The 15,449-nt window shown below is 38.0% G+C and overlaps 1 protein-coding gene across 1 annotated transcript; it reads left to right on the top strand.

The window, feature by feature from the left end:
- The first annotated feature begins 1,412 nt into the window (after positions 1 to 1,412).
- gata4 (GATA binding protein 4) lies at positions 1,413 to 11,530 on the top strand. The gene is made up of 6 exons (XM_063901716.1): positions 1,413 to 2,120; positions 6,447 to 6,613; positions 6,748 to 6,873; positions 7,186 to 7,267; positions 7,414 to 7,562; positions 7,905 to 11,530. The coding sequence occupies exons 1-6, from the start codon at positions 1,598 to 1,600 to the stop codon at positions 8,028 to 8,030; spliced, it is 1,173 nt and encodes a 390-aa protein (XP_063757786.1). The 5' UTR covers positions 1,413 to 1,597; the 3' UTR covers positions 8,031 to 11,530.
- The last annotated feature ends 3,919 nt before the right edge of the window (positions 11,531 to 15,449 follow it).

Below are 15,449 nucleotides of genomic sequence, written 5' to 3'. Positions count from 1 at the left end.
AAAAGGACATCTCATAAAATGTGCCTTCACACACCATCAATTTATAACAAAAAACATAATTCTGTGTTTCTGCTCCACTGAATTTCATTCCTTTAAAAAAACGTCCTATATGGTTTTAAAATATCTATGCGATGCAGAGGACCCATTTATGACATAATATCAAATAATGTAGAAGATTGTTTTTGAATAAAATAAAACGGTATATAAAGTTCAAATTATTCCATCAGAGTCATTCACCACCCATTAGCTCTCTCTCTCTCTCTCGCTCTCTCTCTCTCACACACACACACACACACACGCACGCACACGCGCACACACACGCACGCACACACACACACACACACACACACACACACACACACACACACACACACACACACACACACACACACACACACACACACACACACACACATACAGAGGACTGTATTAGAGTCTCATAACTCAATGAGAGACCGTCATGGGAAGTGGTTGCACAATGAAATGGCCTCGTGTGTTTATGTCCACTGGTGTTGACGACAGGTATAAATCTGTCTTCATGAAGACAACAGCCGCCGTAAACTTCCCTCTAAAGGCGCTGAAGCATCCGGAACTATTTTTCATTTTTGTCATTATGAAGTAGACAACAAAGTAGACATTGATGTTGATTATTAGAAATGCATATGCCGTCTCAGCGCATAAAGCAAATAATATGTGATACCAAATTCGAATCAATCATTTACAGTTCAGTACATGCATGTATCAAATCATAAATGCACATTCATATCATATTATTCTGAGGGATAAATTGATAACTGTGGGGCACGGACAGGCCAATATGTTTGTCTTTATTTAAATTGGATAGAGACAAAATACATTTTTTATGCCGTTCATTGAATCCTTTTTAGGATGTTTTTTTCGAAAATCTTCGAAATGAACAATTATCATTTAGGGAAAGACTGGTCATAAAATAGTTAAATTAAGCCCTAAAGCCAATAAAGGACACACAATTTAACGAAATAATTGTATTTAACTACAAATTAAAGTTTATTTTCAACTTTCAAATCGTTTGACAGAAATAGAAACCGATCTTTTATGTAACAGCTAAAATGACAAATCCATTTAAATACATTCACAAACGAAAACAAAAGTGTTTTTGTATTTAATAAGATAACCTAAATCCAGCAACAACAACAAAAGGTTGACTCGAATTGAGGACATTATTAGATAAAGACAATATATGTAAAGGCAATAATCTTCAACTATCTAAATGAAACAATAGTTGGATGGTAACTGTTATTGTGTAAAATCAGCCTATTAGGTTTCACGTTTCATGCAAGAGAGAGCGAGAGAGAGAGAAAGGGCGAGAAAGGGAGGGAGAGAGATGATAACAGCTGGATCTTGATCACAAGTAGTCTTCTCTCACTCCTCTTCACATCTATCCACTCTCAGGTTATTACTAATTCTCTCAATGTTGCGGTTGCTTTGCTTCACATTTTAGCAGCAGATCTGATTGTAAGGACGTAACCTCATCACATTAATACTCCTGAGCGTTAAGTGCAACCACACTATCATTATCCCTTCTATCAACACGGATGTCCAATTTCAAGGAGAGGATATGTATCAGGGCATAATGACCACCAACCACGGACCCCCTTCTTATGAAGCCGGATTTCTGCACAACGCCTCCGCAGGCACCTCTCCGGTTTATGTGCCCACCACCCGGGTCGTCACCCCCATGATCCCGGCGCTGCCTTACCTGCAGACTCCCGGTGCGTCGCAGCAGAGCAGCCCGGTGTCGAGCCACTCTGCCTGGGCACCCCCGTGCACAGACTCGGTGTCCTCGTACAACCACTCCCCGGTGTCTCCGCGCTTCGCCTTCTCCACCAGCCCGCCTCTGTCCTCCGGGGTGGCCACAGCCCGGGAAACGGCCGTCTCTTACAGCAGCCCGCTAAACATCTCTGCCAACGGGAGGGAGCACTATGGCGCCCGGGGCCTCAGCGGGTCGTATCACAGCCCTTACCAGGCTTACATGAACCCGAACGTTGGTGGAACGTGGCCGGCGTCCCCCTTTGATAGCCCGGTCCTCCACGGTCTCCAAACCGGCGCTCCTCATTGCACAACACGGCACCCAAACATAGGTAAGCAACAAGAAAATACATGTACAATTGTATATTTTTGAAGTAAAGCTTTATATTATATCCAGACAGACAGAAAAGTAAATAATGTGAAATGATAAACTTCATTGCATGCAGGGAGAAAACAAGTGCAGTTTATTAAAAAGAAAGAAGTATGTCTTTTTAAATATAGGCTATACATCTCTATGTATTTATCTTTTATTAACGATTGAAGATGTTTAAAAACATGAACGAGTTTAAAGGTTCTAAGGCCTGATAGAATAATCAATGTATTATTAATTTTAAAACTACACTAATAATAACAACATTTAGAGGCCATACACCTATACATATTATTCTTGTTTCGCCTGCATGTGGCAGACATAATCTCAGTCATGACCCATCAAGATTAAGGCAGTATAGGAACAGGAACAAGCGATTGTTCGACTATTATTATTAATATTAATATTATTATTATTACTACTACAATACGTGAGGATTATATTTCACAAATATTTATTTTTAAAAAATACATATATATATATATATTTCTAGAAATGATGGTAAACATTTAAATGTAAGACCATTTTGCTTTTTAAAGATCTGACTATAAGAGGCAGTTTTTGTTCATCGCATTTCTGCAGAACGAACTTTTTGTAAAATAACTTACATTCATTATTTAAAAATACAATGAAAAAGTAAACGATTTTTAAAAGTTACAGGCTGCCACGTGAGATCAATATACCACATACACCGCATAAGAATTGAAGGTTGCTTATCCCCTTCAAATCGTGTCTGCTTGTTTCTTTAAGTAAAACGATGTTCTATTTCCCCCCCAGCTATTACAATACAGAAATAACCCTTTTATTATTATTAATTAAGCCAGGCTGCTACGATGCATTATCACCTTTTATGATATGCGTCTTTTAAATAGTAGTTATTCAATGAACCTCGAAGTTACATTTTACTGGTAAAAAGAGCAAACTTATAGTCAAAAAACATGATTGAGTGATATGCATAGATTCTTTGATTTCACTTTTTTTTTAAACAAGAAAAGTGTTCATTCATTTTAGCCTTATTAATTTTATGAGGCAAAATATTAATGTTTATTTCATTTCGGAATAAAACAACCCAATAGGCCAGGTTGAGTAGGCCTATATGACAATTAATTACCGTTGGGCTCACTTGCTGAGGTTGAGTTTTTTTGCACACAAAAAGTCACAAATGAACATATATCTTCAAATATTTTGTTAATTTTCAAGGATCAAATTACATTGTATGAGTATAGGTTATTACATTTAGCAGATTATTTTGTCCACATTGACTTAAGTGCAATTAAACAGACACAGAATAGAATATCTGCAATGCTTTAACCAAACCATTTTTGTTTTATTAGTGGTGAATATATATTGGAGTTATAGAAATAATACATTTGAGGTGATTTAAATTAATATATAACTGAACCTGAGCTGATTACACAGTTTATTTAAAGTTTACGAGTTGTGTTTGGCCTCATGATGAGGTCAGATTTGATTTGAAGTTTGTAGGAGATATCTGATCCCAAGACTCAACTAAAGAATTCATTATTTTAGTGAAGTTACAGTGAATCATTTGTCTTTTAAAAAGCCTGCCTGCAAATATGACTTGCTCACTTTTTGACTTTTTTTGTGGTGGATGTGAATTTGGCCTTTTGTTGGAGGTTGTACTCTGGACTATATTGCAACACATTGATTTTGCTTAGGTTGACAGTTTTTCGATGGCTTGCACCTTGCGCAGTCTGTATTAATACCTGTTTCTAACATTATCTATATTTTATTCAGTGATGGGCAATATTGGAGAATTGTTCATGTATTCATTCATTAATTCATTATCATGTAATTTACACTATGATCTGATGGGCCTGATCCGTATTAGTCATATCAGATAGTATAGCATTTTTTAATCACATTAACGGAAGATTAATGGCTTATTACTTCCTCATTTACTCTCTGAATGCTCTTAAAATGCTTTGTGTGAGGATGATTTACATGGCCTAACACACGAGGTAATCTCATTTTAATGAAGAAACAAAATGATGAGCGGTTCAACAGTGCGACAGATAGCAGCATTGATCCACATTGACGTATTCAACAGATTATAATCACCCTTAACTCACAGATAGCAGTGTGATGGTTCATTGTTGTTCTTTATAGATGTTATAGAAACCAGCTGCATTGTTTTACAATCACCTTAAATTCAATCAAATCTCAGTGCTTGATGAGCCGTGCAGAGAACATTTCTATTGCCCTGTTGATGAAGGGGGAAACTCCCTCAGCTGTGAAGTGGTGCTTTTAAAATTCAAATCACATAAATAATTCATAGTGAGAGATATTTTAATGATCATTGAGCAATAGCCTAATATTGCGTAGCCTTACTGAAAAACCTAATTTCTTTAAAACATCTGTGAAAATATATTGGGGATTATTTCAAAAAGTCCCTTTATTTACTAATCAATTATTCCAGAGAAACATCAATATGATTTGAATGAATCACATTTTACATTTGAACTTAATATAATAATGATGATGATGATGATGATGATGATGATGATGAATATTAAGTTTGAGCTTTAATAGAATAAATGATATTATGTTACCAGCTATACCATGCCTCTGACGACAATATAATCCTTTGTTTACGAAATGGCTATTTGTATACATGTGAATATTTAGTTGTATGTTTTGCATATGGTCTAATTATCCAATGACAATAGTGACCATAGACGTCAGATTATGTAAAAAAGGTCCAATATAAGAACTTTTTTTCCGTAGACGTGGAGATTTTTGATTATAAAAGTGAATATATCATTTGATTAAAATAATCTAACAACAAATGATGTTATGCAAAAGATAACACAATATATGGAAAGTAAAGAAGATTTTTAAAAAAACCTTTGAGGTCTGCTAAACAATTGGAGTAAATGTATAGAGTAATATAATAGAGTTTTAAAAGGCTTTCAAGTATGTTTTCAAATCGGTATCCTTAAAAATACAAAAGGACAACGAAAGGGAAATTATCTTTTAAATTAGAAGTACCACAGACAGACCTTGGATAAAGCCAAGTAAATATCCTTTATTACTTTTAAAAGTGTTTTCTACAGCTCCCACTGTTCATGAATAAAAATAAATCAAAGTATAATCTGTACGGAGCAGTTGGTCTATATATCCCAGTTGTTTTCACCTTTGTCCCCTTAAAGCGTAAGGGCCCCCTGATAAAGATAGACACTGACACTTTCTCGGCGGAAAAAATAAACATCCTTTTAGACCTGGACACTGCAATGTTTCGTTTGTGTTTTTGTCTTGTGTTGGCTACAATTTCTGCCCGGCTCAAGGTTAGCTTGCCCAGCTTTCTCTGTTTTGCTCTCAGCCTTGAAGGAGGCCTGCATTTGTATCAGCAAATAAATATGCATAGTGGAGTGTACAGTTGCAAAAAACAATATGATCCGACTTAAATGTGGCCTTGATTGTTAATATCTGGGTTTTTTGCACATTTCTTCAATCTGTTCAAATAATCTCACATATTCTAACCTGTTCTGTCAATTTCACATATCACATGGATGTATTTTTCCCCTGAATGGCTAAGCAGTTCTTTAGACATACTCTATGACAGATTTATGAGACGTCATGTTAACTGACAGAGATGAGTTAGACACAGAGTTCTATTTGAATATGATGGAGGTCTATTGCGTCTCTATTTCCAGCCGATTCTTTATCTTAAGGGGAGCTATGAGATAAGGAGGGATTCCAGGCTGCTGTTGTGTGGGCCTAAAACACTGCGGCCTGCACCTCCTGCTGGTATAGAGATGCCCCTGCATTTGATAATCAGGGTTGACAGTTGAGTCAAATATGTATTAACATGGCTGGAAAATAGTTTGCGTGGAATAAACTCAGCTGGAAATTAATTTCTCAAAATCGTCTCTGTTTGTGGCTGTATCGTGAGCTGGATATGTGTTAAGTTATAAGGGGAATTGATCATTTATTTTTCTTTACAAAGTTAATAAGGATTGAAGACACACTAAATGGTAATCATCAGTTTTATACTAACTAATTGCCAAAAGAAGTTCTTAAAACATCAACTTATCAGAAAAGGAGCCATTGTTTCAACTCAACCAGGATACTTTTTTATTTTATTTAGTACAGTTTGAAGGTTTAAGACTCTGTTCTAGCTCATATTGTATCATATCATTCTTAACGTGGAAAGAACCCATACGTTGACAGGAGCAAATCACGTTTGATCCAGATCAGGCTTGAGGGAAAAGATAAAAAAGGAAATTTTGGCTTATCCTATTTCTCTCTTGTCATCCTCTCACAGACCTGTTTGATGACTTTGCTGAGGGGCGAGAGTGTGTGAACTGCGGGGCGATGTCGACCCCCCTCTGGAGGCGGGATGGTACCGGCCACTACCTGTGCAATGCCTGTGGACTGTACCATAAGATGAACGGCATCAACAGACCGCTCATCAAACCTCAAAGACGGCTGGTGAGTAACAGAGGAGCACTTTGGTATTCTTTACCAAACCGTGAAGCATAGATGATATGATACATACATTGAAGTGTTGACTCAGGGAAAATAAATGTGTCTTCTTTTCTCCTGACATCTTTTCTACAATGCAGTCTGCCTCAAGGAGGGTGGGCCTGTCCTGCACCAACTGTCACACCACCACCACCACACTGTGGCGACGAAACGCAGAGGGAGAACCAGTCTGCAACGCCTGTGGCCTCTACATGAAACTCCATGGGGTGAGAGAGGGAAGAGGGGGAAGGACGTTCATCTCTTATATATAACTAGTGAAAACCCTTTTGATTATGCAATTAAAACTGACCATTTTATACCATAAAAGATATTAAAAAATATGAAAATTCCCAGATTTTTTCCAAAACCCATCTCTAGAAATGAGATAAGGGATTCTCGAGATGTTAAGAACAAGAAACCGTTTACTGACCTGTCTTCTTCTTGCGCCTCACTTTAATAACTTTTATTTTACACCAGCTCTACTCTTCAATCTGCTGTCGTTGACTTATGGTTATTGTTTTGTCTTGGTGTCCTGACAGGTAGCAAGACCCCTTGCTATGAAAAAAGAGGGGATCCAGACCCGCAAACGCAAACCTAAGAACCTCAACAAGTCCCAAACGGGTGAGCTTCAAAACCACATGTGCTTAGGTTTGTGCAGACATGGTGATAGTTGTTACAATCGCAAGGGCAGAGCTCAAGACTTAAGCCCATTCACATGCTCCTACTGTCTGTGAATGTGTATTGACCTTAGTCCTGGTGCTCCACAGGGACCCCAGGCCACGAGGGGACTCCCATCACGACAAGCAGCACTCCCCGGGCCTCCACCACCACCACCACCACCACTGAGGAGCCTCGGCAGATAAAGACGGAGCCAGACACCCACAGCTTGTACTCACACCACGGCTCACATGCACAAGTAAGACACAGTTTAAACAAATTTCACAGAATATTAAGATTCAAAAGTTGTGAAAGTTGATGGTTGTGATAAAAAAGCTCACAACATTCAGAAATTACTGTTGAAAAAGACCTAAAGGCCAAAGCCTAATATGGTCTTTAAGGCAAGGAACAGAATACAGTTAAAACGCTGTCAAGAAAAAATAATAATCATTACCCAAATTCTACAATATTGGGTATTTTTTTCTGTATTTATTATATTGTTTTTCTGCAAAAACATGCAAAAAACAAGGGTTAAAGTCTCTGACAAATAACATAAGAAATCTGACAGGCCTTCTCACCATTTCCTTCTGTATCCTTCTAGATTTCCGCCCTGCCAGCCTACATGACAGCTCAAAGTGGGGCCATTCCTCTCAAGATGTCCCCTGGGGGCCACGGTGGGTCTTCTGGCTCCAAAGCTGAGCCCTGGAACAACCTAATCCTGGCCTAGAAGACCCACAACCTGACATGCATCTCAAACCAGCCTATCTATAGCGAGTAAACTCTTCTGAGAGATCAGAGCGCTCTGTATGCAGATGTTTGTGCAGCCGACACACCGCACAGTGCCCCAAACGCAACGCTCTGGGACAAACAAGTGGTCGCCACAAAAGAAATGGAGATCTTAAACAGAACTGGTCAGTTACTGTACGTTTACTCACAGCAATCGAGGGACTGAATGGAGTTTGTTAGCAGCGCTGTGATCAGACACAAACAACTCTTGGACTCTAAGAACTACCTGTACATGCTGCTCTACCCTCCCAGTGAAGTTGCTTTCAATATTAGATACTGTAACATAACCCAATCACAAATAACGGTAATGGTCAGACTTTATCTCATTTAGTTTATTTTATTTTAATACTTTCTTTTCATTTGTATGTTATTATGGACAATATGCCTTAAAACCATTGAAACACACAGCATGTAAAGAGAGAGAGAGAGAGAGAGAAGTTAGCACCATGGAGGACTTGTGTAATAAAGGGTCAGTACACAATAAAAAAAAACTAAACTATACATTTTTTTCTGAAAAGCCACAACAATGCAATACAGTCAATATATTTTAAAACCTCAAAAGCTACAGTTCTCTACAGAGCAAACATGTTCAGGTTACTTAATAATCCGTTAACCTCAATGTGGTCGGTTTTCAGTATTTTGTATGTCTTAGGATCAACTGTTCAAAAGTGATTAGGTCTGCAGATTATGCAGGGTATAAAAAAATACGTGAATTAATCAAACTCCACACACAACCATCCAGCAGCAATATCTAACAATGTTAGAAAATCTGCAATGGGAAAAGACTTGATTTGTGATATCTGTGAAATTTCCCTTTAAATATTTCTTAATTGACACTCATTGATTACACCGACTTATTATCACCGATGCATTATTTCACAGTGCATCTAAATCTACAAAGGAAAGCTATCCTGTAGCATTAAACCTACTGTAACTTTAAGAGAATTGCTCAAGATATCCATCACTCCGCAGCAGTGAAATCATTTTTTGTAAACATGTTCTCCCACAAAGTGCAATAGAAAAACCTCCGTGGTTGCTTTCTTGTTTCTCGATCAGTTGCCTTAACTGTGCGCCTTTTGATTTAAAGTGTAAAAAAACATGTCAGTATTGACACCACTGTGAAAGAAAACATGATAAACTACCTATTGCTATGTTGCACGTTCTGAATATGGCACATAGCTCCCTCTGCTGACACAAGAGCAGATGTGCATCCGTAACAAAACTGTAATCCCTGAGGGCCTTAAAAAAAGAACATTTCTGGTAGATAGTATTTATTATTAAAGCCCCAAACCTAACAATCATTTAATTATTGTCTGTTAGCTGACAGTTGTTAGATTTTGTGACGGCTTATTGTTTCAAGACTGTATAGATTATTATAAATGCTCAATGCTTTAATTTGCTTGCATTGTGACAAGCATGGGGGGTAACTGTGGGGCATCACCACACGTAATTACCAACAAATATACGAGCATATATGTGAAAACTCCACTCCAGTATAATTGTAATACACCATTTGTTATATCTTGTAAGTAAAGACACAATGAGAGACGGACATGTGTACACTAACACTACTTGATGCCCTTCCTTAGTGTGCAACTGTAGCTCTACTGAGGAAACTGATAAAGACCAAGCATTTTTGACACAAAGTAATTGCATATATGATGTAATGGTGATTCATTCTACAGAAAAAAACATACCAAACATGTAGTCTGATAATGATTTCCTCATCATCTTGGTGAAATGTAGTCATCGGGTAACTTGTGAAGCTTCTTCTGGAAACTGTATCCTCCCAATTTCTAAGTATTCTTTTGTGAACCTGACAATATCTTTGATAAAAAGCTGTACAGTGCATTGATTGAAGTTTTCAGTCAGCTTCTCCCTGATGTTCTCAGCATATTTGTCCTGCACCATCTCCTTCCAACACTGTTGAAATGTGAGTCTTATTTGACCTCGCATGGCGTCAGATACTTGTGAGCTAAAAGCGTAATCAAATGCAAATGCAGGTCCTTTTTTTAAATGTTCCTCGAAACTTTCTTTTTTGTTTGAAAGCAGAACTTGGGCAGCTTCGATCATTGTGTTTAGTTCCTGTGTGTGTTTATCCTCTTCTGGTTTGCCTTCAAAAATACTATGCATTTTTTTAAAGCAGCTCTTCCAATCCTGGTCCTGCATGGTGTTTATCAAAGCGAAACTCGCAGATCTCAGCTTCACAACAGAAAACAGATTTTCACACGCAGGATTAATATCAGTCTTTTCAGCTGCTTTAACATAGCTCTCATAGTCCTCGGTCTGATCAATACAGTCCACTTGGCTAAAGTTAATATCCCTGAACACATTTTCTTTATTTCCTTTGAAGCCCCAACATTTCATGTAACCAATATGAGTCTTAACTCCATACACACTCCACCACTCCTGAGCTTTCTGAACCAAATTCAACATGCAAGCATCTGTATTTCTTGCCAAACAGGGGCTGTTCTTGGTGAAAACATACACCTTCCAGTCCTCTGAGGCAGCCTCTGACTCCAGAAGTTCCTGGGTTTGTTTAATAATGATATCCTCGCTGTGTTCTCCCTTGTTGTACTTAGGATAGAAAGGTCCATACATGATAACCTCCTCCTGTTTCTCAATGACAGCCCATGAATGCTGCTTCCCCTCTGCACCACATTCCTCAGTCATGTCACGGTGAAACTCCAAAAATCTTTTGTTGATTGATTTGTCAAGTAAGACATCATCAGTGGCTTGTCTAAACTTGAGATGCAACAACACTTTCTTTACAGAGTTGTGTGTGTCCGCCCAGGACAATATCTCATCCAAGAGGCTCTCAGTATCAATCAGGTTTTTTGGCGCTCCATTCACACAGTCTTCAGGTGTGCAGGGGTGACCACAGCTTGTCCTGTAACACATGATATCTCACTGTAAGGCATACAATGGTAGGTGAATTACAGCAACATTGTGATTCCTGTGAACTGGGGTGTATTGCTTGTAAAAACATTACTAACTAAACTAAACTAAAATTACAATTATTAACAAATAGTTTGACATTTGGGAAATACACTGATTTGCTTTCTTGCAGAGATTAAGACAAGAAGAAAGAAAACACTCATGTTTGTCCAAAATCTACAGCAAGTTTACTTAGCATAAAGACTGCAAACAGGGGGAAGCACTAACCTGGCTCTGTCCAAAAGATAACAAAACCCACCTTTTATTTAAAAAAATTAAAAAAGGTGAGCTAACAGGCTGTAACATTATTTCATTTTTGATGGACATTCATGATCATGTAGCTCATTATTGAAATACTCTTTCCATGGTCATTCATAAACCATATTAATGTTTCCTATTTGACTGATTAATACAAGTCTATGAGAAATGAACGTTGCACCAAATAAAATGAATACTGTGTAGTATGAAAATGAGACACATTTCATTAAATGCTTTCAGAAAGTTTATGGCTTAGGTGTGGTTATTAAAATACAGTTGTGAAACATTATGATATACATCAAATAACGGGTTGTGACATGTGTTATGTTGCCATACCATGCGGCACACCAAGAGGAATTGAAAATATCACCTGAGATACCTTTTGTCCTCAAACAATCGAGATGCATGAATAAACCTGCTCATTTCCTTTTGCAAAACCTCTTTCCACAGCCATTTCCACGGCCCAGATTAAACGTATATATTCTGTAAGCACTTACTGCTGTCTGGAAAGCTCTGTGCGTTTGTCAGGCTCCTATCTGTACAGAGTTTTGAGACATTTGTTTTTGCACAAGGGAGGCTCCTTTGCATATCCATTTAACAGAGGTCGTTTACGGCTCACTCTGAAACAAAATACAGGCTGATCATCATGGGATCAGATAAAAGTGTATGTATAGTGGCTGTTTTATATCAAACTAATTCTGTTTGACTTCTTGGGAAGGGAAGCAAAACTATCAAGATACAACAACATGTCCTTTCACCCCTCTTTCTGGTCGTGGATGTGAAAGTAAAAACTGAGTGTACTCACATAGGAAGTTCTATCATCTTTGGATGGAGGTTGTCAGAGTAAATGAGTCTTCCTCTTTTCTCTTGAAGTCAGTCATTAAGTTGTCTGCTTACTACAAAATAAAATGCACTGACAAAGCGTTACCTGCGACAGGTGAACAGTTGCACTCCCCACATATTTACTTAAACAACAGTTTAAGAGCTTTTGACGTTCAGCAGTAAGCTCCTCCTCATGCTCAAGGACGGATAAGAACCCTACACTGTTGATTTATTATTGCCAAGCTGTGTGTCAACCACTTTTCTTGCGGCATCCTAGGTGTACCCTTATTCCAGTTTAGCAAGTTCACAGAAGTGATAAATCAAAACGAGATCTGTATTTAGTCCATAAATAAAAAGGGTAGAAGCCGAACCGCATTGTATGAGGTGCTTCTTGATAATTTCATGGTTATAGGTAATTCATGGAAGCTGCCACACGTACTGGCTGGAGGCTGAGCCTAATTACAGAATGAGTCCTTGGTTGTCATGGTTGAAAAACCACTTGGACCTAAATGACCTGTGTGTTTGTGTATATTATTAGAAAGCTGACACAGTAAAAGAGAATTTCTCATGAAGCATTATTTTAGTATTACATCATCTTGCAGCTTATTCATTAATATAATAGAATGTAATAAGAAATTAAACTTTATTTAGAAAAATGTGTTTTCACTTATTCTTTGTGTTTAAAATACTTTTGTTTACTATCTCCACCTATCTCTCCTTTCACTCCGATGAATAAAGTATGCATGCAATAACCAGGCTCTTGATCACAAAATGTACTGCATATTTGTAAAGTAAATAATTGCTATAACTCTCCTTGTGGTTTCTAGAAAATATAAACTTACACAGGCAGTGTCATGTAGGCGTGAACAAATATGATGAGACTGTTGCAAACAGAGTAATGCAGGGTAACACGTTAGACAAGATCTGGTAAAGTGTTTCAATGCAAGGCTGTATTATTAATCATGGCTTTCATGGTGCCCACATGAATCCTATTGACTTCAGTTGTGATCCTGTGACTTTTTCTCTCGTGTAACAGTCGAAATGGCATCTATAGTTTGAAGGGAAATGTCAGGGCTAGTTCAGAAACCTAGATCTTTTTGCCTGCGTGCAATATAACAGAGAGAGATATTGACAAATCATCTTTCTTCATCCAGTCATTTAACTTACCTGCAGGCCTTCACACACAGAGCTAGCATACTGCAGCTTTCCCTGCTCTCTACTGTACGGAAGAATATGTGTTTAACTAACCTGATAGAGGTCCAGTCCAGAATAAGGAGGCAGAAAATAAAGCAAACTCAAAATGTTGGCATTTGTTGAAAAATATTCACAAGTCTGTATATGGCATCACGTTCTCTGTAGCAGCAAGACGTCCTGCCATGCCCACAGTACCAACCCATGTTGGCACAAAGAGCAGTGTTATAGCCGCCCGAACAATAGTTGCTACCAAAAATCATGGGTGCTACACTCCCACCTGTCGAGATGTAATAGTGAAACACAAGTCAAACTATATAAAACATGAAATCAACAATACTTAACACGACTTAATGAAGAATACAGAAAAAGTTAGCAACAAATATCTTACTCAGTGTAACTGTCCCGGAACGATAAACAAAAAGTTGTTGTTTCTACTGGGACTGTTTTAACCGCGGACATTCAGTTTTAGAGCGCACACGCTCAGGTAAGCTGTACATTACGTTGTAAATCTGCACACTGACAATAAAGCAAACACACTTCATTTAAGAACCTTAACTTTTAAGCCACGGAAAACTTTCCCCCACATAATAATTTCTAAATGCAATATTTACTATTTCTTATAGGTGGGGGGCGGACAATCCTGCCAACATGAGTTTCGTTTGCTTGCAGATACCATCCAATAAAAGTCTTTAAACGCCACACTTTATTTTCTGATTCTTAAACAATTGTGCCAATGTGTGTTTGTGCTTAACATGCTACAATATCGAACTGTAGGCTTCACATTTAATTGTGCAAAGAAATGCTTCGCCATTAGTTTAATGAAGCTCTACATCAACGTAACGGAGAGCTAAATCACCTCGTTACAAATGAATGCTCCTTTAAATAAAAATGAAAAACATCTCTCGCTTTACAATATTTTGTATAAGTGTGTAAAATATCGTAGTCGTGTCCCAGGTAAATGAATTGCACTGATTTTGCCATCTGTAGATTGTTGTGGACTCTTTAGTTTAGCTATTTATTTATACTCCACATCACATATTCATCATTTGCTTTTTGTTTTGTTAACAAGGTCATATTGCATAGTCATAATCAAGTTTGATTGAGTTACTTATTCACATGTTTTCAAAGATTAAAAGGCTTTATTGTCATATGCACACTAGCCACAGTGTGGAGGGCAATGACAAATTAAGTCCCAGGCTCCCCAAACAATGCATAATGAATATATTTAGGACATAAGACCAATAAAAATAGGGAAAGAAATAGAAATAAGATAGTGCAGGAGAATGTTGCTAGGTTCTTTGTGTTTTCTGCTGCTGTGGAACTTACATTTCTTGTGGGATCAAAACGGTTGCATACTGTATCTTAAAAAGGGACAGTCCGTCTAGTAAGTGATGTGGTGATTCATCAGCCAGTGCTTCAGCTTATAAGCATGAGCTGATTGGAGTTACAGGCACTGGAGAAATAAAATAAACATGATTATTTTTTCCAAGTTGTAAAGGGATCTCCGCATTACGTAGATGACAATGCCCTCTACACTGATGCTAGATTGATAGACAAACGGTAGGCACTGGTACCATACAAGATGTTTTCCACAGTGGTTGTACCCTTCCTCGCTTCAAGTTCAGGTTAAAGAGGAACTTTACTATCCCACAGAACCTTGAGCCTCCCTGATTTTCCACCTCAGCTCGCTTGGTACAATCCTCAGCTCCTCTTTTGTAACCTTACCTAAAAAAAACCAATAAACTTTATTTGTACCTGTATAAAGAAAAACCCACATTGCATCACAGTCAGATCAAAAGGCATAAAGGCCTACCATACAACATAGGTATACAAAAGGTTTTCTATTCACATCAATTGACCTAACGATTTAAAAGAGACACAGCTTAGAGTTATATATTTCCAGATGATGGATAACACGTTGTTTCAAAGAGTTTGATCACAACCAACAGGTATAAGACTGGTATTATATAATTTGAATGAGCAGGTATGGTTACCCATTCGGAAGAACAGCGGACCAATCAGAAGCCGTGCTCCACTGTCACTCCGCTGAGGCGGGGCATCACACCAGATATTCTGATCGCTCATTGGACTCTGGCCGCTATGCCCATGACTCGCTAACCAATCAGAGGCGTCGGTCGATATGACGACC

The sequence above is a fragment of the Eleginops maclovinus genome, chromosome 15, assembly GCF_036324505.1.
Source record: "Eleginops maclovinus isolate JMC-PN-2008 ecotype Puerto Natales chromosome 15, JC_Emac_rtc_rv5, whole genome shotgun sequence".
NCBI classification, from domain to species: domain Eukaryota; kingdom Metazoa; phylum Chordata; class Actinopteri; order Perciformes; family Eleginopidae; genus Eleginops; species Eleginops maclovinus.
Note: the sequence above shows the minus strand (reverse complement) of the source record. Positions and strands in the feature narration are given on the sequence as shown.